At 44.7% G+C, this 23768-nt stretch overlaps 1 protein-coding gene across 6 annotated transcripts in view; it reads right to left on the reverse strand.

The window, feature by feature from the left end:
- Positions 1-954: 954 nt before the first annotated feature.
- The window catches only part of RIPOR3 (RIPOR family member 3), a 55788-nt gene continuing 32974 nt past the window's right edge, over positions 955-23768 (reverse strand). For 5 of the 6 annotated variants that reach the window (XM_068149908.1, XM_068149907.1, XM_068149904.1 and 2 more), the window contains 16 exons: positions 23601-23750; positions 23003-23066; positions 22567-22610; positions 21758-21883; positions 19556-19701; positions 12298-12427; positions 10763-11347; positions 9488-9627; positions 8541-8673; positions 7204-7312; positions 5892-6053; positions 5606-5764; positions 4325-4527; positions 4006-4089; positions 2994-3084; positions 955-1906 (listed from right to left, as the gene is read on the reverse strand). In XM_068149908.1, coding sequence (XP_068006009.1) covers positions 1809-1906; positions 2994-3084; positions 4006-4089; positions 4325-4527; positions 5606-5764; positions 5892-6053; positions 7204-7312; positions 8541-8673; positions 9488-9627; positions 10763-11347; positions 12298-12427; positions 19556-19701; positions 21758-21883; positions 22567-22610; positions 23003-23066; positions 23601-23750 — 2424 coding nt within the window. In that variant the 3' untranslated portion in view covers positions 955-1808. The remainder of the gene's footprint in view (positions 1907-2993; positions 3085-4005; positions 4090-4324; positions 4528-5605; positions 5765-5891; positions 6054-7203; positions 7313-8540; positions 8674-9487; positions 9628-10762; positions 11348-12297; positions 12428-19555; positions 19702-21757; positions 21884-22566; positions 22611-23002; positions 23067-23600; positions 23751-23768) is intronic. The other variant, XM_068149909.1, reaches the window with a different exon arrangement.

The raw sequence follows: 23768 nt of genomic DNA on the forward strand, positions 1-23768 counted from the left end.
GACGTGGCACTTGGTGCCATGGTCTAGTCATGGGGTCTGTGTTGATAGGTTGGACTCGATGATCCTCGAGGTCCTTTCCAACCTAAGTGATACTGTGATACTCTAATCATGAGGTCTGTGGTGACAGGTTGGACTTGATGGTCTTTGAGGTCCCTTCCAACCTTAGGAATACTGAATTTCCTGTGGTACTGTACCTGTTTGTGTTACAGTAGCTGCAGTCATTCCATTCCCATCTCTGCACTGAAGGATTTACCTTTGTTTATATTTTCAAGTAAGGCTACAGCTGGAAGCTGGTGCTTGAAAGGAGAATTTTCAGTGCTTTCATGGAGTGGTATTAGAACAGCTGCAATGAGTTTTCACAGTGCCCCTCAGAAACTGTCAGCACCTTTAGTTCTTGGGGTTCAGAGCCTGGCCTCAGGCACAGTCAAAAATGTGACTGGGCTGCCCTTGCTCTGTCTCTTTCCCTTTCTTTTCTCCTTCAGTCGAAGGGAGGAGAGACACCTGAGCACAGAGTTTACTGAAATAGAACTTCCTTCCCCTACTTTAAAATAAATCTAAGGTCAAAGCAGAGTTAGAGCACAGGTAAGCAGGTTTGTTTTCCTCTAGACCAGTGTAACTTAAACACCATGGTCCTGCTGCTCAGAGCTCACTCATGAAGATGTCAATGGTATGAGCCAACCAGAGCTTCCCCAACTAAACACCAACAGCAGAACCATAGCTGAGCCTGTTCCAGCCAGCCAAACCTGAACTTCTCCCAGGTGGAATACAAAACATAGGCACATGACAGAGAGCTGTCGAGGTAAGGGCTCTGTTAAATGTCTTCATTCCCTTTGGGAGTTTATTCCTTCTACCTATCCACAGTGCTCCAAGCACAGCAGTGTGAAGCACTTGCAGGAACTCATTTCAAAGGTTTTATTAGCATTTTAGAAAACAGTATGAAATCCAACAAATAAATACAGAATAGAAAAGTTTTATATATATATATATAATATATACACACAAGCCTAACCCTTTCAAGTATTTGACCTGAAGCCAGGCTTCTTGTTATGGCTGCCCTCCCCTCATGTACCCAGGTGCCAAGTACAGAGCCTGACACAGGCTGTGGATTATAAGAAGTTTTGATCTAGGATTAATTGAGTAAGTTTTATAAGGAACACCACAGAGCACCTTCTGGAGGTGTCATGTGTCACATGGCAAATACAATACATACCTTCCTGCTGGAAACTGCTGAGGATAGACACTCAGTACCTGGCCTTGCTTGAACCTCTCCTAACTTGTGGTGAAGAAATTGGCTTTTGAAGTAACAAACCTTCCTCCTGCAGGTGAACTGTACAAGAAAGAAACAAACACCTCCAAGCAACACTGCTAGATTTCTCCATGCACAGGGTGGTTGGTATAAGTGATCTGTTGTCTGCTAGTTTCTAGAGGGGACTGCTGGGGAGTGATCACTTCTCTCCTCTTTGAGAAATGCCCAATTAATAAAATATTGTAGGGGGGAATAGATCTTTGATTTGGTTTGAGCAGGGGCAGATAATTCCACCAAGATGGAAGAACCTGCTTCCATATCCCAAGAGACCCTAGTGTTCAGCACTTGGTATTTGACTATGTGCTGAGTGTAGAAAAACACATTCCAGGCTCCTTGGTGCAGACTGTAAACTCTCCCCCCACTTTTGGAAGCAGACCTGCCCTCTGTCAGTGCAGCATGGCTAGAGCAGGGCAGAACATAAGTAAACCAGACACTGATTAACAACAAAACAAAGCCCTCAGCTGTGGCTGTGAGGAGCGGTTCAGCTCCTCATACTCCCCAACTAAAACACTGTGATTTCAATTTCAGCCTCTTGTGCAGTTTCTCTTAGTTCACAGCAAATCTTGTCCATTCTCTCGAAGGCTTGTCGGCCCTTCTCACCTGGGGAGAAAGTAGACACATCCCACGGTGGGGAAGAAAAAGCAGTTAGAAACACCTTGAGAAATGTGATACTCTAGAAATACTTCTGCTGTGACCTTGTTCAGAACTAACAGGAGCTCTCGGCAGTGACAAACACCTCTCTAAGGGAAACTGCTAGAAGCCACCGTGGAAAAATCAGGCCTTGTGTAACCATTTCCACATGAGTAAGGGCTTGGAGCACCACAGCTGGAAAACTTGTTTGTAATAGATGTGAATTTCTGTGAAGCAGGGCTGGAGATCCCCACAGCAGAGCATGAACTCCAATGCTCTTAGGAAGAGCAGAAAGGGGAAATGACTGTACCCTGGGTAAAGTGGACACCCCCTGTAGCAGCTGGGTATTCAGAGGTTCAGCCTGGGCCATTCTGCTGTGCCCTCAACAGAAGCAGCAATACTGAACAGTAACCAATTTGAAACACTGACATTTCATGAGCAGCTGTACTCCAGTGTGGCTCTACTGCTGAACTAACAGTAATGAACCAGGATAAACCATTTATTTTGTACTCTTTACCAGGATTCAGAGTGGAACCATTTGATGAAAGACTAGGAACATCAAGATTAGAAGTAACCAGTCAGTCTGTAAGTGGCTAGGAAAGATGAGCAGACCTGAAGAGTCTCTTGTTGTTCTGATAGAAATGTTCCCTGAAACAACTTAGCTCATCTCAGCACTACAAGAGGCTCTGTTGTGGACTGCCAGCTTCAAATGTCTATTTTACAAACCCCAGGAAGAGAAAGCCACTGATGGCAGCACTGCATGAAGAGGACTCCATCAGCACTTCCACTACTTATCTGCCACCCTTTAAAAAAGCTTAGTGGTCCTTTGAGCACTTCATCCTACAGTCATCTCTTGGTCTGGCTCTCCCAGCTTTACTGGGAGCCTTTGGTTATTGTGCGTGACAAAATTTATCTTAACAGTAAGAAATACCTGCTCATGAACTATTTACATTGCCTTAGATATGTTCAGGCAGAGCTTCCAGCCTGTTCTCGTTCTGCACTCTTTCACAGGGTTTTTTTCAAGGTCTGTGTTTTTAGGGTTGTACAAAAGACTTACCAAAGGAGAGTGTTGTTTCCCTGGCTGCATTCCTGACTTCCTCTGCTTCAGACTGGCACAGGTGGGCAACCTGTTCAATACTCTCAACACCCTGTTTGAGAACAGAAAAGTTTGCATCTTGATAAGCAGTTTTTGCAAGGTAAGCATGTAGATATTAACTCCATCTCCTCTGGCATCTGAGTTCTGCTGTGACCTTTCTTTTCTCCCCCAACATACCTGCCTCCACTTCATTTTTCCGAGTGCAATCTGCCCTCTGCTACTTTGTCTTACTTGATGACTTGAAAGAGCTCCAGGGTACTACAGGTCGCTGCTGCAGGAGCATTACATTAGCCTAAACCAACCAGGGCCTTCCTGCACTGAGAGAGTTAATGCACATGGTGCAAGGGCAACAGTTGCTTTGCAAATCTGGCTTTGAGATGAAGGCTCTGATTTGTTGGGCCTGTCTTGTGACTACATGTTTGTACAACTCACAACGATCCCCTGTGTGCAAACTAACTTCAGACAGACTTGTGGCTGTTGGGAAGTTTTACCTCTGTTCTGACAGTTACATATAATAGCAATGCAAATATTAGTTTAATGTGCTGACTGTAATCAGCTCTTGTTAAAAATACTGATTTTGCTCAGTTCCTACAGTTAAACCTTTAGGCTCCACAGCTAGCTGACTGTTGCTCATTTTTCCACATGCTAGATGCCCTCTACTGAGACAGTGTCTGTTGTCCTTCACCACTGACAACATTGTAGAAGTTAGAAAACATCCTTTCTGCCATTGTGCTATGTCTGGCAGATCAAACTGAGGTACCTCGAGACTGCCTGCAGCTCGCTCTGCCTGCTGCCATTTGAACAACAACATTGACAGTGTGGAACTTTGGCAGCCAAACCATTCCTTAATTCCAAGTAGAAGGAAGCTGAAAAAAGTAACTGCCAGCTTAAAACCAAACCAAAGCTAGGGACACTTCTGCATCTAGCAATCCTGGGCAGACAGGCACAGGAAAATAGAGCTGTAAATACTTACTCTGAGGTTTTTAAGAGCCAGACATGCAGCCTGTTGAAGTCTTGGATCATGGTCAGCTAAAACATCAGTGTAAAAAAGGAGAGCCTAAGAGGAAAAAAAAATAAAGGCTTGATAAGCTTATGCATAACCAAGCACTCCAGACTGACAGCACCATTTTAACTGCTTAAATTGAACCAAGAGTATAGGAGACTGATGTAGTTTAGCTTCTAGATAATAGATGAATCAAGTGTGGAGAGGACATCAGAGCTCTTACAGGGTAAAAGAAGTCCCATGTGTTTCAGCATCCACTCAGAAAAGCAGGCAGGAGCTGCAGCTTTACCTTTTCCCTGAAGTTCTTGTTTGCTGCTGCCCGGGAGAGGCAGGAAGTGGCTGCTTTGCTGACACGGTGGTTGTCATCCAGCTGTAAAATCCCAAGGAGCTGCAGGGTCTGTGGCAGAGGCTGCAGTTTGTTCAGGCGCTTTCCTTTCAGTTTTTTAAGCGTCTTCAGCCGTCCAGGGCATTGTAGCTCCTCAATCAGCATTACTGCAAGTGAAAGGGCTCAGCCTCACTGACAAATGAAGATGTTATCAAGAGAAGACAAACTCTAACTCGATCCCCTTGAGTCACAAATAATTACTGACACGGCCAACAAGCAAGCCAAGCATGGCAGGAAGTCAGTCAGGACAAGTGCCCCTTTGACCATCCTGTCTTCTCTCCCTGTCATTGTTCCACTTCCTTCCCTACCAAGACAGTCTGACAAATGGAGCAGAGATGATTATTTCAGTGTCAGTTCACAGGCTGCAGCCACGACCTGACCCTTTTAGGACTCGAGTGCACTGAGTACAAGAGAGTGCAGAACTCTTGCGGCGTTGGATGCTAGGACAAGCAGGATATTGCCAAAGTAAAGAAACCACAGCACAGCAAGATAGTTTCAAACCTTTCTGACACATCCAGCTGTACTGCTCAGAGAGCAAGCCCTCTGTGTGTTCAAAAGAAATCAGGCACTGGATTTACAGTCTCAACTGGAAGAACGCTCCAGGTCTTCTGCTCTGCCTAGCAGTGCACAAGTTCTCATGAATCATTTGCATCAAAATAAGACTGGAGATGCAGCCAAGACCAGGAGTGCTTCAAAAATAATCCTTTTCTGGTGCAGACTAAGTTTTAAAGTACTTTCAGATGTTGGACCAGGCTTCAGCAAGACACTGGCTACCTCCTGCTAGAAAGTGCACGTTAGTAACCTCTCAAATGTTATTGCTATTATCTGTGTCTGATTACAGCTGCAACAGTCACACAAAGCTACAGCCACTCACTCAGCTCTTGAATCCAGCTGCAGAGTTGCTGCCAGCTTCGTTTCTGCTCTAACTTCAGAACATCACAGAACGCACTCTTGAGGGCCCTTAATATAAACTCATCCTTCACACCTCCCTTTTGTTTCTTCCTGGTTAGATATGGGAGTCAAGTATGTATTTCCTGTTCTAATTCTAAGTGCACAGTCAGAAGAGGATTGTCAGGGCAGTGGTTGGGCTGCTTTCTGCTCTGGAAGTGTATCTCAAAGAGAAATCTGGAGAGCAGCAGCCAGCTGCTGGACCTGTCAGTTCAAGTGAAGAAGCCAAGCACTTACCTTCTTTGGCAAGTTTTCCCAGGTGTTTCTCCAGGCTGGTGATGTGGTGTTTCTCCAGATAGCTGTAAAACTGGAATAAAGTAACCAGTTCTGTTTGGAGGGGAGGGGAAGGCAGCAACCCCTCACAGGTGGTGATCTGCTCCAGCAGCTTCTGCAGCACTGGAAGTAAGGCAGAAAAGAACAAGTGAGGAAACAGGTAGGTTAGAAGGAAACTGCTCAGGACAACTTTTAGCCATGCAATAAGGTGAAGGCAGAGTGGCCTTGTGCTGAGGGAAGGGGCTGGTACCTGCTTCCAGCTGGTGGGGGTATTTCTCCCTCACTTTGAGCATCAGGGTGTATTTCAGTGCATGCCGGAATCTTTCTGCTGAAGTGAACAAGATGCTGCCAGGCTCTGCAAGATCACTCCAGATTTTCAGGTAGTGCTTCTTCTTTTTAGTCTTCTGAATAACTGGGGGAGGGGAAATAATAATAAAAAAATCACATTTGAAAATCCATGAGCTCCAACAGATTCTGGATTTCACAGGAGAAGTTAGGCACCAGATGGCATAGCCAGAGATGTGTCAGCATGAACTTGTGTTTGCCTTACAAAGATGGTTTGTTCAATGCTGGAGAATTGCCGCCAGTATTGCAACATCTGCAAGCACTGATGTCACCAAGCTTGGGCTGAGCTCCTAAGCTGTCATTGTAAGACCCAAATGGGACACCTAGCAGCTCTCCTGCCTCTTTTTGTTCAGCACCTGAGTCAGGTTTCAGAAGAACTTTGTCAGTTTGTTTCCGCTTCTATCAGCAAGAGCTGTGCTGTTTCTGAGCATTGTAGAGATCCTGTCGTAGGCAGCTTCACAAGAGGACTCTGAACCTCAGTGCACAGGCTGAGGCAGGCTCTCTTCCATCAAATGCTTCAGAAGAGCAGTTGAAGCATTACCCTGTGGTTGCTCACTACGATTCAAACTCTACCACTTCTCAGTCTTGCTTATAAGAGATGTTGAACTTGAGTTGTGCATTTGAGACTCCTACGCTTCCCTCATCACATTGTGCCAAAGGCCCTTCAGAGCAGTGCTCTAGGGAACAGTTTATTCTCACATCCTTCAGGATGGAATCTGTCAGCACATGCTTCCAACTGAAGTTTGCATTCTTGCCACTCTATTTACCAAGACAAGAACAAAAGCCTTGATCATTCTGTCACATCCAACAGTCAATGGAAGCATTTAATAAGGGCAAGAGGGCAATGGGCAAAATTGCACACACAGCTTCTGCAAGTGTGTACAGAAGTTGGGCTGTTTGCTTACTAAGGAAAAGCAGACATAGAAAAAGAGGATTCTATGAAGGCTATTCTGCTGTTCTCTGACTGCAAACTCCATCATTAATAACATTGCTGTTTCCAAGCCATACCAGGTCAGCTACTATTTCTTTGAGCCAGACTTCAAACCTTTTCCCACCTTGTAGGGAAAAAGAGACCAAACAACAGACAGGCCCTGTGTTTGCTAAGAACCCAGAAGTAAGAGGTGCTGTAGCTCTGTGAATGCTGGTAAGGAAGCTCAAGCAGAGGTGCCTGTATCTCCCCCATCCCTGGTCTGCCTTGGAATAACACAGTTACTTACTTTCTTCAACAGACATGTCCAAGACATTCCCCAGGACCCGTGTCTGCTCAGATACTTCTTCCAAAATGCTCTCCTGGACAACCTGGGCTACATTGGGTGACTTCAGTTTCTGCAATGCAACATGCTTATTTCAGTAACTGACACAAAGGCAGTATCATGCTCCAGGTAAATGGAGATTTCTTAGAATGGAGCATCTAAAAATCTGTGACAAAGCACCTCAGCTGCTCTCAAAAGCTCTCTTTTCCCATCACAGCATGGACAGGTCACTTGTGCAGAGCTGCTCAGCAGAACAGGATGAGTCAACCACATTATGCTGGGACAGGCTCTCTGGCATTTGACATTCTTCTCTGCCCCCATCCATACACAACTGTGCAGCAGATCAACAATAATAGATGCACTGTCTTCTACTGCCCATCCTCATGTGAGGTAATGCTTTGAGGACAAGAATGTGCTTGAGCACTACAACTGAAATTGAGGAACGAGGTCTCAAGGGGAAATAACAGTTCATTCTTGCCCTCCATGCTACTAGTTTAACAGTTTTTCATTCACTGCAACAGTTACAAGAGGGATACGGAGGTGCTGGAACGTGTCCAGAGAAGGGCCACAAGGATGATCAGAGGGCTGGAGCACCTCTGCTATGAGGACAGACTGAAGGAGTTGGGGATGTTCAGTCTGGAGAAGAGAAGGCTCCCAGGTGATCTTATTGTGGCCTTCCAGTATCTGAAGGGGGCCTACAGAAGGCTGGGGAAGGACTTCTCAGGATCTCAGGTAGTGATAGGACTAGGGGGAATGGAATGAAGCTGGAGGTGGGGAGATTCAGGCTGGATGTGAGGAGGAAGTTCTTCACCAGAGTGGTGAAACCCTGGAATGGGTTGTCCAGGGAGGTGGTTGAGGCCCTGTCCCTGGAGGTGTTTAAGCCCAGGCTGGATGAGGCTCTGGCCAGCCTGATGTAGTGTGGGGTGTCCCTGCCCATGGCAGGGGGGTTGGAACTAGATGATCCTTGTGGTCCCTTCCAACCCTGACTGATATTATGATACTATGATCACCTGTTATCAATACAGAATTCAACTCAGATCTGTCCTGCTGCATTAGCAGTCTGCTTTGGGCACAGAGGTATTGCTTAGGGCTTCAGTCAAACCCAGAGGCCGAGACAAAAGCAGCAGAGATTTGTATGCCACATTCTGTGCATACATGTCTGTGTGCTGCATGTTTCAGACTCAATTTCTGTTCTACAGCTTCCTGCTTTTCTAAGGGAACCAGCTGCAAATTATCTTCTGGCCCTAAGCAGAATCAACACTTGCAACCAGTGCCCTGGACACCCACAGGCTGTTCCTTACCTGCAGAAGACCTTTGCACAGCTTCAGATGAGTTATCAGAAGCGTGTCCAGGTTGTCATCACCAGTGGTTACATCTCTTGTCTCTGTTTTTATGTCACAGCTCAGGGACTGAAGTGTGTTGTCATTGTATGTGCTGTTGAGATGAGAGGTTAAAAAAGAAGAGTTAAAACTCTCATCAATAAATAAATATCAAGATGTGCAGTCTCAAGAGTAGCCTTCAAGTAAGGTGGCACTTAACAGGTAACACCCTTTTTAATTGCACTTATAACACTGCTCTAAAACACAAGGACTTTATTCCTAAAACTCATTCCAGGACAGTAATAGCAGATCAGCTGATCCCACAAAATCCCACTTTGGAGAATCAATACTGATAAAAGATGCTTCCAGATAATGTGAATTGAGCTGCTGGCTCATTTGCAGCAGGTGAACTGCAAAAGCAGCACACAACAGAAATCCTGGGGTGTTCTACCAACTCGGTGACACTGGGAGTGTAGTAAATCTCCCAGGATTAGGCTGGTAGCTCCAGACTGTGACTTTCAGTGCCATACAACTTACCAAATGCAAAACTAAATTCAAATGGAAAAGCAGCTAGAAGGGCTCTGTAAGTTACTCTGAGCTCTCCCCCTCCCTAGTGCAGAACTGTTCAGCATCATCCTGATAAGCTTCTTTCCAGGGATCTGTTTCTAGCAGTCTCACACACATTAGGGCTTGCATCATCCTGTGGGTACCACTCTGCTGTGTTTGCTGTAAATGCAGCTGAAGTTTCCTGCCATTGCAGTCTGGCAGGTAATCTGAGTTACAGAGCAGACAAAGCACTGATTTCTCAGCAAGAGCAGCTCTGCACCATTGTCCCTTAGCCAAGTGTAAGGCACCAGTAGATGTTTCTGGGATCTGCCCTCCTGGCCCCTTTCCCTTGTCTCCTGTAATAAGGGGCTGCAGATACATACCTGACACTGGCTGTTCTTATGCTTCCAAACAATGAAAGCTCATCAGCACTGCAGTCAGTGTTTAAGAAGTCAAAACTTTCCAGTACTGTCTCCACCATTAAACTTTCCATAGAGGAATGTTTGTGAAGAAGTGGCTTTGGCTGTTGATGGAACGGGAGGAGAAGTGTTGTTATTTGTGCTTAGCAAGCAGTTTCACAGGAGTTCTTTGCTGGTTTTCAGATCACTCTTAATAACAAACCAATTTGCTTCTCTGATTTTATTGTCAATACATCAGGGAAGCTAGCTGTTGGCACAGCACTCCAATCCCAAAATGATGCTGCTAATAAGTTCCAAATACACTGAAGTATTTCAGCCTGGATTTCCATGCCCAGTAAGGGTGGTAGGAAAGATGGTTGGGTTCATCTGCATCCTCTGCCATTAGTGCACTTTTCACTTAGCCCTTGTTTCAGATCCAGAAGTAGGAATGTTAGGGGTTTGTTGCATTCTAGCATAGTATCAAAGAACTTCAACAGTGGATTTCATCTGACCACTAATTTTCTCCCTCTTGGAAATGCTGCTTTAAGAGTACTTGACTTGGATTTGTTAACTTCTATTTCTGAATTGGTTGCACTGGAGTAGGAAGCCAGTGCAGATTTGTTAACAGCATTTATTATTCCAGACCTCAGATGAAGTCTTACAGGTCTTATCTCCCAAGTCTGCACGCTGGCCTCAAGTACTACAGTGCTACCCAGTTTGTAATACAAGCCACTGCTTGCAGAAAGCTCTTCCCCAGGACCTTTCCTTTAGAGAAATGTTTTCAGCACCGTATGAGTGGTCAGACTGAGCTGCCTGCAAAGCTAAGGGATCCTGGAGGAACATTAGGCTTGAGGAACTGACGCAGTCATCTTAAGGTGTACTAAATCTGGAAAACACCAGCAAAAGATAGAAGCAGCCCCAAATGCAGAGGCTCTGCTGTGCAGTTCAGATTCTGCTTAGCCCAGAGTAGCCTCCACTTTGACCACATGTGGCTGCTTCACTTCTTTTTCCAGGTCATAGACCTGTGCACAGCGTTTGCAGGCTGTCCCGCAGAGACGCTCTGCCAGACCGAGCTCCTGAGCAGTCAGCTCTCCAGGCTCCCTTCTTCCGAGGAGCGCCTGACCTCTGGTGGCCAAACTTACTGCTTGGGAACATGCCCTCGATAACCATTAAGTACAATCCCCCACAGGGCGTGGAATTTCGACAGCTTCAGCAGTGAGGATGGAAGCCACAGCACCTACCAAGAGTAAACCACCATACCTTTAGTTTATCTCGCAGAGATGAGACCTGGTATTCCAATTTCTCCAGCTGGGCTTGCCCCACACCATGTAACTTCAGCAAGTTTAACACTTCCTGGAGAGTCTTATCAATTGCCTTACTGTGTCCATCAAGTTTCAGGTCATTTGCAGCACCCAAGCTTTTCTGGCTCACATCTTCTCGCTCTGTCTTACGGCCATTTCTGGTCTGGTTGAAAGAATCTCTGCCATCTTTGTGACTCTGCAGAAAACCAGATGGGTTATTTGGAAATCCATCCATGCATGGAGTCTTCTTCAGGATATCCAGAGTTGTGTGATTCGGGGGAGGATGCTGTCGCTCTTCCCCACAGCTCTCTTGAATAATCACCAAAGGCAGCGGCCTGTGGTCTGGAGCTGGAGTTGTGTCTCTGGATTCTGTCCCTCTCTGATCCTCAGAGCTGAACGAGTCTGCCTCGCTTGTCTCTGCAGGAATGTGAGGCTTGCTCCTCCCATGGGCATCAAAATCACAGGCAGCCAGGTAGCTCCATATGCTGGGAGGCTGAGCTTCATCACTTATGTCCCCTTGGCTCTGCCTTTGTTGCAAAACAGACTGCAGCAAATAGATTGTAAGTGAGAACATACACGTAGAAAAGCATGGAAGCCCATCTGAGATGGAGCACTAAAGCCTCCTGTTCTTGGAAACAGACACACCCAGACTGCCCAAAACCAGAGGGCTCTTCTGCATAGAGAGCCAGGCCAGCACAGACTGGACAAAAGAAACTACTGCAAGAAAATACCAAGAGCCTACTGTAGAAACTAAGCAGAGCAGTACTAACTGTGCTTTGAGCTTTCCTCTGAAAGTTACCAAGACAGCTAGAAAAGTGTTTGTGGGAAGCAGCTTTAGTGTCACAGCAGCTCAGGACAGGACTGGACTGCAGAGGTTAGAGGAACTGTTCATCTTGAAGAGTCCAACTTAGCTTGTGCACATAATACACACTACTACCCAAAAAAGCCTGCATGTTCTGCTGCCTTGGGGAGGCAATGCCAAACCTGGCTTAGGCTTGGTGTTAGGAGAACATACATGTGATGGTTTTGGCATTTGAGATGTAGGGCAGAATTAACTGGGTTGTGTGGTTCTTTTTTTTATGATCCTAACACAACTAAAGCATTAAACCCCTCTTGAATGAAGGGGAAACCATGGAGTTTTCTGCTCCCCTGGACTACACTCAGGAAAAGAGTGGCTGAGGAAGAGGAAAGCTGATATCACAGAGCATCTCTGAGACACCATTCTGCTCCAGGGCTACTGACAGTGACTGGTTCCCAGGCTGCTTTCCAGCACAGACCATTAGAGCAGATGTCCACACCCCTACCATTCTGGCTGCCATGGGGAATATGCTAAACCTGAAAAGCCCACAAGCAAGCCAAAGTCACAAAATAAGCTGCAAAGGCTTTGGAGTGCTGTGTGTGCACATTTCTGAGGGTGTTCTTAATAGCTTAACCTAATCCAAAAATCAAGTCCTAGGGCTGGGCTGTGCATTTTTCTTGCCTTTGCATACTCACCAGGTAGTATTTCTCTCTGAAGCTGGGAGTATTTGGTGGGGTCCAGTTGTACAACAAGCTCTTCCTGCTACCCACAGAAAACTTGGCAGTGCTTCCAGGGGACAAAAACAGGTTCTCTGTGTCAAAGGGGCTGTAGCAGAAGACATAAAAGCCTAAGTGTCATTAAGACCAGAAAGCATGGTGATGTTCAGTAGCAGCAGCTGCTCTTAGGATTTGAACTGTGACATTTAGTAAACAATACAGGGAATAAAAGCAAACAGGGACTACCTCTCTGACCAATGTCTTTGCTTGCACCAACAGAGAAACACAAGCTAAAAGGTTCTGTATTTCTCATGGAATTCTCAACAGCTTTTGAACAGAGACCTGGGCCACAGTCTTGAGAAGAAGAGTCCAACAGACCAAAGGTCTGAAGTGCTCCCTGTCCTTCTGCAGCAGCCATGCACACACCAGTGCCAGCAAGCACAGACCAGGCTGTTTGCTGGCAGCTAGTAAGAGATACTCCACACCAGATAGGAAGGAAACACAACACATCATAAAGGACAACTGACATGAATTCCCCTCCTGCAGAGCACACACCACTTGGAAAAGCCACTAGAAAAACTTCATTATCCCTCCAATGTTAATATCAACTCCTTAGGCTGGCAGGGGAAGCTTGCAATGGTATTTGGCAAAGTGTGTGGTTCACACAAGTCATGGATGCATCCAGTTGTAGCTGCAGAGGACACTGGCTATGGGCTACAGGAGTTTGACCAGTCCTGCTCTGAAGACTTCTCAACACAGCCATGAATTTCCCAACTCCTTTGCAAAGCAGTATAAAGAAACTTGGATGAAGTCCCAAAATGCAACTCAGCTAACTTTAAACATGTTTTCCCTCTCCTGGTTAAGTAAAGCAAGTTTGTTTTTACTACATGTTACTTTTGTTCCCTACTGATATTTCTTGGGGCACCAAGAGAAAGTTTGCTTTTGCAGTTCAGTCCTGGCCTTTGGAGGGTGGGGAGGACAGGAGGGGGAAATTGCTTAGAAGAAATCTGTACTCTCACTGATGTAAATAGAATGACCAAACAGTAGGATAAAGCCAGCTGCATTTAGCTGTTCAATACAGAACCACTAAAAGTCTGAAAAGAGCCAAACAATAACGAGGACTAATCAATTATAGGGCAAGGAGCTTCTGCCCTCTAGCAAAAGCCGAAGAGCAGAGCTCCAATGCTCTCTAGCTTCTCCTGTTGCACAAGGACAATTCCCAGCAGCATCCTGTGGTGCAACACACCACTGTCTTGCTCAGCATGGAGGTAATACTCTCTGAGCTCACCTAATACAGGTTAATTGGCTAAATTAACCAGTGTCACCCAGCTGGGGTTCAACAAACAGGTCAGCCCCAGGGAGTCACATTAAGCACCATCTGTATTGTCTCACTGTGCAGAGAATAAATTGGGGGGTTTGACAGAGAGAGCCTTTAAGCCAAAGCCTGCTGTGTTTACTGATGGAAGCCAATCACCCCCATCCATGACATTGCTTAAGAAGAGTCACAGGGATCCATCCCTCTTTTTTAGCTTTTAATATAGCAATGCCTTAATGCAAACCAACACTCTGGGGGAAAGGGACAACAAGCTAAATCTCTTTTGCCCCTTTAACAGTTATTAAAACATTCTAGGAAAACACAGCAATTCAGCTGCCCTCCAAGCCAGCACACCCTGCCTGTTACTGCAAGGTAACAAGTTGAGAGAAGCCCAGCATGAATGAAAGAATCAGGTCTGCTCCAAAGCATTTGTTATTGGTTGGTTGTGAGCTCTTTAGGCATGATCCATCTCCTTTGTCCACACTTTTACAGTAAACAAAAGATCATAGTGGGATAGATCTATGACTCACTCTCTCCCAGTATCTTGACACTGAGAGAAACCAGTGGAGGATACTCAGGGGACAAACATAGGGAAGAAGTCCAATATAGAAGGCTTTCCCCAGACACACAAACAGGAGGCAATCCACAGCTAAGATCTGTCACACACCAGACTTTACAAGCAGACTATTGCCTTCCATTGTCACACACTTTTCCTTAGCTTGTCAGGCTGCTTCCTGAAATTACTGACAAAATCTCTGCATAGGTCAAAACCATGTGGAAAAGTCATCACTTAACTTCAAATTGTGGAACAAGTACTTTGACATGGGGGGGTTCTCCCTGGCTGCACGGAGAGGAACCGTGGCTAATAATTTCCTTTCCACATTTCCCCCAGTGAACATCTGTGTGTCTGCACAGTATTAGCCATCAGCACCTTTTCAAGCACAAAAAATTCTATTAAATGTGAGAGGGGTCCCCCTGTGCCTGATCATCTTTGTTGTCTCCCTTCTATATTGCCAAACCCACTGGCCTTTGGTTATGGCGAATTACAACATTGGCACCGAGTGCACGACACTACAATGCTGTCACTGTTAAGGCCAATGTAAATGTAGCACAGAGCTCTCCTTAACTTGCCTTGGCATTGTTGTAGGACTTCAGGTTCAAAACACACAGGCCCAGCTTGCCCCAGCAGAGGCTTACAACACGTGAGAGTTCACGTTTCCTAGATTGAACCTCCCATGACATCAGAAGCTTTGCATCCACACACCCTGAGTGGTACCTCAACCTTGTCAGCACTGCACGTGGATTCCTAGTGAGGTCACAACCACCAAACCCATGGAGGAATGAGATACTTGAGATTTCTACCAGTTCCCTCACCCTGCTACATTTTCCTGTTGGGTGTGTAAGGAGGACACTTAACATTACTTATGTTCCTCTGAGAGCATAAACCAGGAAGGAGCAGAGAGAAACTGAACTTGTTTCACTCTTCAGCCCCAGAGCATTCCTTTCTCCCACTGCCAAGACAGTGCTCTAATCACACTCCTGCTGTCCAGTAGCTCCATGTATTAAATACCAAGGCCAGAAGGGGTCTTGGTGGATAGGACCAAATCCCCCTGCTAAGCCTGTGAACCCTGATTTGCATTAATACAGAGGAAATAATTCTGGTCGGCTGGATTGGACTCTGTTGCTCTTCAAATTTCTTTTCCCCCTGTTGAACACAAGTGAAAATGCTCAAGTAATTAAGTGTGCTTGTTGTGACCTTTCTCCTACCCATCAAAATAAACATCCCTTTCCAGGTGAGTACAGCTCATCACAAAAGGCTAAGCTCTGAAACATCAATTCCATCCAAAGCAGAGAGGTGCATTGATGGATGAGTGCCTAATGATACCTGCATGAGTTACCACCTATCCATATAAGCTTTTTTTCCTAAGAGAAAGATCACCAGTAGGTATGCATCAAAAAAAAAAAAACACAAAAAAACCCCCAAACCAACCAAACAAAAACCCCACAAACACCTAGACTTTCCTTTTTTATTCTCCTTTAAGTTTTTTCTTCCCTCCTACTCCACAATCCCTTGTGAGCCAGGCCAGCACACAGTCAAAGCAGACAGAAATCACAAGAGTGGCTCTGGCTGGCACCCTTAGATCCCAGTACAGGGAGCTAGCCTGTATTTTCTTTTCAGAACTTCAGTTTTCTCTTTGTCCTTCATGTGAGAGAGAGAATTCAGACTGCTGTTTAGGTTGGCAAAAAAAACCCCAAAGTCTTCTGCCAAACTGGCCAACAAAGCTGTCCTGCAATGGGCCCAAGCTCATTCTCACCCTTCATGGCATATTTTATAAAGGAACTGAAGGAACTTTTGTTAGAGTCCAAAAGACTAGAGGCCTATTTAAAGAAAACATACATTTGGAAGGGAAGAGTGATCTACAGTTGGATTTCTCACAAAGCAGGTCTAGACTGAAAGCTTGCCTCTCAGTAAAGTTTGGGCAAATCAGCTGCATCTGTTTAGTTATTCTTAAATCAAAGGCAAAGCAGCTGTTATTTTGAATGTTCTGTCTTTGAAAATAGAAACACCAGGAGTTATCACCACACAGCTTCTCATTTCTGTAAACAGCTTGAGCAAATAGGCTGTCAAAGAGGAGGGGCCTGCCAGGTCTGTGCAGAAGCACCCTGGAGAATCCACTTGGTGAGACACCAATAATTGCACAAAGCTTAAACACAGCAGAGACCAGGCCAGAGTTTTCTCATCCACTGAAAAATTCCAAATGGGCATTAACTTGCAAGCAAAAGTGCATCCCCACTAATCCTGCTCCCAGCTCAACTGTTTCCAGCTCTAAAAGCTGGGTGATGGTTCTCTCAAATGCCACAGGAGTGCTCATCTTACCAGTCAGCAGCTGCATTCAAAGCTGCAAGTTACTGCAACAATCAAGTGTCAACAGAATTTGAATTGTATTTAAAAACAAACAAACAAGAATCAGTCACAAGTATCATTTGCCTTGGAGATTTAGACTATCACCTGAGAAAATGTAGTGCCCCAGAAGAGGAAGGTGTTTCCCTCACAGTCTTTTTGGAAGAGCAAATTATGGGCATAATTATTTATGCAAGTTACTGACAGCAAGAAAAGGCAAGCAACTAGATCCAGCAAACAGAACCTATCTGGTAGGTGCTGTTTATGTGGGTTAACAAGAAGAGATTAGAAGTGATTTCTTCCAAACTCCACTATGGATGTGCCATCTCTCAGTGCAGCACTTCCCATGTTAGGGCAAAACCAGATTTTAGATCCAGGTCAATAAAGAAGGTATCCAGGTCAATAAAGGAGTCTCCTTCACCGCACAAGTGAAACTTAAGATGTTTGGCTTGAATTCAGGGAGATTTCCTATACAATAATAATAAACCAGGTTGGAAGAGACCTTCAAGATCATCGTGTCCAACCCATCAACCAATCCAACCCACCCAAACAGCTAACCCATGGCACCAAGCACCCTGTCAAGTCTCCTCCTGAACACCTCCAATGATGGTGACTCCACCACCTCCCCAGGCAGCTCATTCCAATGGGCAATCACTCTCTCTGTATAGGACTTCTTCCTAACATCCAACCTAAACCTCCCTGGCACAGCATCTCTGCAACAAAGGGTTCTGTCTGCAGTACTTTCTTGCTCTGAAAACTGTAGAACCTTTGATCATTTTACATCCAGGTTAAACCCAAAGCAAGTTTGGTTGGCATGGATGAGAGATGGCAAATAAAGGCACCAGACTTTATCAGGAATGGACAGGAGCCTATCTATCCTCCTCTGCCCCTCTTCTCTCCTTCCTTCCCCAATACCAAGATATGCACATTTCAAAACAGACTATTTTAAATCAGCCTTCCTTTAAAAGGACTGTCTTTTAAAGAACTACTTCAATGAAAAGGAGAGTATATTTATATGATGCTGTTTGCACCATCCCCACTTGACATTTTTCAAACTCAAATGAGAATGCAAACACACTGGCATGACTAAGGGGAAGTTTCACAATGCCTATAATGCAAGATCACAGCAAGCTTCTGGAATGAGACTCTGTTACCCAACTAATTAGCAGCTCAGCCTCTCAAATAGGAAACAGAGGCCTTTAAAGTCTCAGAGCAGCTGGAGCACCTCACCAAAACAAAGCATATACTGATGCCTATTGTTAGATCTCAGGAGGATAAAGTGGCAGAAACAAAAGGTGTGGGCAAAACTCTGCTGTGTGAGTTTATTTCTCATTGACTTAGAGCAATATGTACATTTGGAAACACCTTTCAGATGCAGTCACCAAGACTTATGTTCCAGCCCAACTGCATGTACAAGTCAACAGTACAGTCAAGAAGCACAGCATACACACAAGACAGGCAGAAAATAGCATGCTCATAAATAAAGCTTTTCTTTCCCCAAGCCCAGCAATGCAACCTGAAATCTGTTTATCAACACTTCAGCAGGAATTGCAACAGAAAAATCTTGTGGCATCTGTGCTGTTAGTGGGTACCAGGACAGTGAGGTGATTTGAGTCCAACAATGAAGACAGGTTATTAGGACCTAAAATAAAGTCTGACTGTAGAATATATTTGCTGCTTTAGCTTGAGGGCAGGGAAATGTTTCTCTTACTGAAAGATCTGTTTGGTTTTGGGGCACATTTAGCAGACATTCAATACATACAAGCTTTCTTAGTTTAGGGTAATTTTTAAGAGGCCAAGCAACCAGCATGGCTGGAAAAGAGGTGCATAAGGCTGAGTCACAGCTGAGCCTGCCTTGCAAAGCATAGCTCCCTGCTCTTCCGAACCTAAACACTCTTCTATTTCTGCTTTTCCTGGAGTCAGCCTAGATCCACAAGTTATCACAAAGTGAGCTTTCAAGAAGGTTCTTATCACAGAGGTGTGTTCAAACACCTCTTTGCCATGTTGGGTTGTGAAGAACTGAGGACTGCAGTAAGTATATGGATCCAAAACTACAAGCAAAGAGCGCCTGCTGTGTAATTGGCCACTTCACTAAGATGGCCAGGTTTAACCTCTGGACAATGGTGGGGAATGAAAACAGGCTAAAAGAAAAACTTTGATTTGTTGCAGACATGTCTCTCAGTATGGACTGACAGTCCCATGAAGCAGATATAATGATACTAACTCCAAAATCAGTGGTAGTGTGCCTAGAGGGAGGAGAAAGTTCAAGTGCAGCATCCACAAAAGTGAGAATTTGCTTTTAATAACATCAGTAATCCACTACCAAAAAAAATAAATCCATGTACAGATATAAAACAAAACAATGTAACCAATCACAAGCACTATAAAAATATTCAGCTATTTTAAAAGTGCCTCTGGAACCAAGCTCTCCTGCAGTGCACAAAACAGGGCTTATAGCAATAACTGCAATCACAGTGCAAATATGAAGGTGCTAAGGCTTTGAGAAAGCTTCATTTTTAACAAAGGGTGGCCAGGTAATAGTGATTGCCCTAAAATGACAACTTATTTTCCTCCCACTGTGCCTACATGCTGCTATTTTCAGATTCATTTCATCATCTTTAAGATTGTTCATGTTTTACAGATGTATTGCTTGGAGTAAGATTTGAATGCCCATTCTGGAGAGCAGTGAGATAAGCAAAAGCCTTCTGGTCAGCTCAAGTGGCTGGCCATGGCTCTGCAGCATCACAGAACTGAAGGGTCACAGAAATTGCTTCTGAGGAGTCATAGAAATTGCTTCTGTCTCTTTGCCCCTTCCCTTCCTGAGGATTGATCCCACAGTCAGAGATCAGGCACAGTGTCTGAGGCTGCTCTGAGGAAGCGTGTGGCTGCTATCTATCCTGCACCCGCTCTGCAAATAGAAAGATGACTGCTGTTGAATGTCACTAAGTGACACACTCTGGAATCTTTCATTTACTTCAAATGTTTAGCTCCAGATTTTTTCATCTGAAGCTTGTACTTACTTCCAGAGGACCTCCAGCTGCAGCTTGATTGTGCCCAGTTCAGTTATATCCACAATGATTGCCTGAGGCTTGGTTGTAAAGAAGTTTATGCTGTCGCACGTCACGACACCAACTAGAATAGTGGCCAGGCCTCGCAGCTCTGTCACCTGCAGGGACAGAAACACACCCATTTTCATCTTTCCAGACCATCCCAAGTCATGTGCATGGAAAGAAAGAACACTCCAGGCTCAGATCTGCTCTAATAGTCACAACAAACTTAAAACCTTGATGCAGTTCTGGGCTCCTAAAGCGCTGTGAGCCAATATCTCCATGAGAAGTGTGTTATAGATGCTAACAAAGAGGAAAGGAGCTCCACAGGTTAGAGAGAAGCAGAGCTGTACAGCACCTCTGACAGACTATGACAGACTGTGTTTTTAAGAGAGAAGTTAGTCTGAAATTTGGAAGTGCTGGTATGTGTACAAGCAGTTGGTATTTACAGCACTGAGTCCAGCTTGTCTATGTATTAGATGCTTTTATGACAGTGTTCTATCACAGAGAAGTCTATTAGCTTACCTACAGCAGATCATTTCAGCTCTCAATTGCCTAAAGGATCTGGAAGCACAACTGTCTGCATCCACTGTGACCTTTCTAAACATTTGAGCTCAGCTGTGGACCATAATCAGAACTTTGACAAGCCTCCCTCTAGCTCTGCAAGAAGCTCTAAGTTTGTTATCAGTGCAGTTACAGGCTTGGGAGGGATACAACAACTTGTGTTACGGTGCACGTAAAGCATCAGAGTCAGCACAGAATTTCAGAAGTGCCCAAAGTCCACTTCAGGAATGAGTTAAATGCCTCCATCTCCTTCAAGAGCTAGCAAAAGTTTTGTTGCTAGGCTCCTCTTGGAACACTCTTTGGCACTTCTCTACTTTCATTTTTTTTTTAAACCTGCTATGTATTTGTACTGGGCAAAGATTATTAAGCATGAAGTGGAAAGAGCAGGAGGGTGTGGAGGACATTAGTCAGTAGACTTTCCTAAGCTGACAAAAAGAGTAAAACTTATCATGGTCACACAAAGTAAGACAAGTTTTCAAAACTATTATGGGAAAACAGGGACCTGAATTAGCCTCTCACCTGATCTTCATTGAGCAGTGGCAGGGAAAAAATGCATTACAAGCACATTTGCAAAGGCTGTGCCGGCAAGATGCCAAAGAGTCTCTCCTATGTAACCCAGTTCTTGCTGCCAGATAGGAGGGGAACATTGAAATAGCTGCTTTAACACAGCTGCCAAGGCTTGAAACCCTTCACTGGCACACTTTCCTAGCAGAATAGGATCCAGCACAGCCCTCGATCTCGGCTCCTTTTAGGCTGACGAGACTCATGCTGCAGAGTCCAGCCCATAAAAGATGCCAGACTGCAGGGGAAATGCTGTTCAAGGATTAACTCCACCTGCTAGGTAAGTGCCAGAATGAAAGCCAGGGGCAGCTACACAAGGGTCTATGAAAAATACAAGCCTTCCCCTAGGGGTACCCCCAATCTGTCATCTAAGCATCACAGACCACTAAGCACAGGTCTCTCACTGTTACAGATATGGCCTCCTCCAAGGTACTTTAAAAAGAAGTGTCAGAACCCTAAATAAAGACATAAAACACAGACAGTTTGCACCAGCATGTGCATGCCATTAGTGCTTTATAGATATAGAGCACTTCAGGAGTAAAACATGACTAAATCTGCAGTGCACCCAGATAAAGGGACATTTGAACTATACATTCAAAACACACACATGTGCAGTGATCCATGTTTTCCACATGCATATTTCTTTCAGAGAACAGAACTCCAGGTACTTAATATTCCACATGGGTGCTATAAATAATACCTACATACACACACATCTTTTTATCTGCACATCTAGACTTCAACACAGAAAATCCCAGATATTGATCTAGGAATTTTATTTCAAACAAACCAAGAAGACAATGACAGATACCAGACTCCAGAACATAGGAAAGCAGATGCACTACCACAGTCATGACTGCCAGGAGCAACACAAAACCAGCAGTAGAGGTCTGCTCAATGATCAGACCATTGATTAACTGTTATTTCTACATGGCTAGGAGAGGAAAACTATCTAAGCATTTGACAAATGCTTGGTAGCCTAATAGGTAAGGAGTATGGCAGCAGACCACATTAACCCACTGATTCCAATCCAACCATTATACACCACACCTTGATTTCAAACTTCTCATGAAGATTGGGTATAAAAATCTTCTCCTCCTCATCCCATGTTTGGCTGTCATCAGTCTCAATCTTGCCTTTCAACCTCCACTTTTGGCGCCCCAGTCGCACAAACACCTAGAAACCACGAAGAAGATAGGATGTTGGGTCTACATATCCTCAGCGTGTTCCCTTCAGTCTTTAGGCCTTGCACTGTTCCAGCACCACAGAGACAAAAATCATTCCTTTGATCACAATACATTTAGGAATTTAGATAAAGCTAGAAGACTGGAGGAAGAGATTAAGGCTGGACCTTAACTCAGTACCAAATGACACATCCCACCCGTTCCAGAACAACTGCAAAACCATATTGCACAGCAAGTGTAGTGGTACTGGAATACAAGGCACACTGGTATTCATTTGGAACTGTCAGAAGCAGGAGAGCAATCCAGTGAGATACTAAGATGCATTCAAACCATGCCAAGGGCAATATTCCAAGAAATAGGCAGCAACAGTTACTTGAATCCAGGGCAACTTTGAAGACAGAGACTTGACAGGTTGGTTTTGAAAAACCAAACCAAACCCCAAACAGTCACTGCCATCTTTTAAACCTCCCATAATGCCTGAATCCCATCTTTCCCTCCTCGGTCTCAGAGGGCAGAGTACCTAGTGAATGTGCCAAAGAATTGTTCTCATCAGTTGGTTTTATCCTAGTCTGTCTCCCCCTCCCCTTCTATATGTTGCACTTTTGCTCTCTTGCTTCTCTCCTGCAAGCTCACAGCAGTACAATAAAGGACAAAATGAATTGCTGTATACTGCACCTCGTACTGGTCCCCCGGGCAGAGACGTGCAAAGCCCACCAACCCTGAAAAGAGAAGGAAAAGTCCTAATACTTGTAGAGTTTCACAATGTCCCCCAAAGCCTCAGCCTGCAATAAATAAAGAGACTGTCTGGCCAACACCCTCTTGTGTTCAGCTCTGTGCACAAGCTATGCCACCAGCCCAAAGCACTCTTAAAAGGACAAACTTTGACTGAGCTGAGTGAAGAAAGCTTGTCAGCTTTTGTACTCAAATATCACTGCAGAGCTGTGTTACAGTGCTGTAGCAAAAAGGCTGCCAAAATTCTGTTCAGGATCTGATCCAGAAAGCCAGAGAAAACAACTGACACTGAATAAATGGGACTCTCAATGGATCAGATTGCTACATAGGAAACCCTAAATCAATGATAAGTCTTGAGGGGAACAAGAGAGGAACATACCTTTCATCTTCAAGTGAAACTCTCCCAAATGGACCTCCAAGGCACTTTCTATAAAGCACATGTCCTAGAAGAAAGACTGAGCAGTCACTGTGACTGAAAAGCAGTGCCAAGTAGCTATCTTCCCATATATGCCATTTTCTTGTCCCATCCTTAAAAGACTTGGGCTTTTTTTTTTTTCCCCTTTTGCAACTCCACAGAAGAGTGGAACTGCTGGAGCCATTTGCTGTCAGTTGCCTTCCACTGCTTGTTTTATGAAGCCAGCAGAGCCCACTCATTATCCAGTTTTCATCCCATTACTTCCACTGGAAGTAATAATGGACCCCGGTACTAAAGCAGAAATTCAAAGGGTTTTTTTCCTTGTCCTCATGAGTGCAGGAGGACAAGCTGCATATGTGCAAAAAAATGGAGTACAGAATTCAAGGTAGCAAAAAAGAAGCACAAAATTTGTGGGGTGCAGTGCACACTTGATACTTGTATTTCATTCACACATGAAGTTTTTAACCCCCACCATTAACAAATAAATAAATAAGTGTAGTCAGTAGCACACTTTTGCCAAGGGAGACTCAGGTCTTCATTGCATGTCTGTCATATTTCCTACCTCTGTGCACTCTTGGAAGTTCTTGTAAAGCTCCACCAGGCTTTCTCTGGAGGCTTTGGTTGAAGGAGACAAGGAAAAGGCATGCTTCATATTAGTGGCCCCATCTCGTAGTCTGCACTGGATACAGTAAGCTTCATAGAGTTCTTCTACCTTTAAGATTCAGGGGTG

This window comes from Melanerpes formicivorus, unplaced genomic scaffold (genome assembly GCF_026170545.1).
Source record: "Melanerpes formicivorus ecotype bairdi unplaced genomic scaffold, bMelFor1.0.p_v2 SCAF_19, whole genome shotgun sequence".
Taxonomy (NCBI): domain Eukaryota; kingdom Metazoa; phylum Chordata; class Aves; order Piciformes; family Picidae; genus Melanerpes; species Melanerpes formicivorus.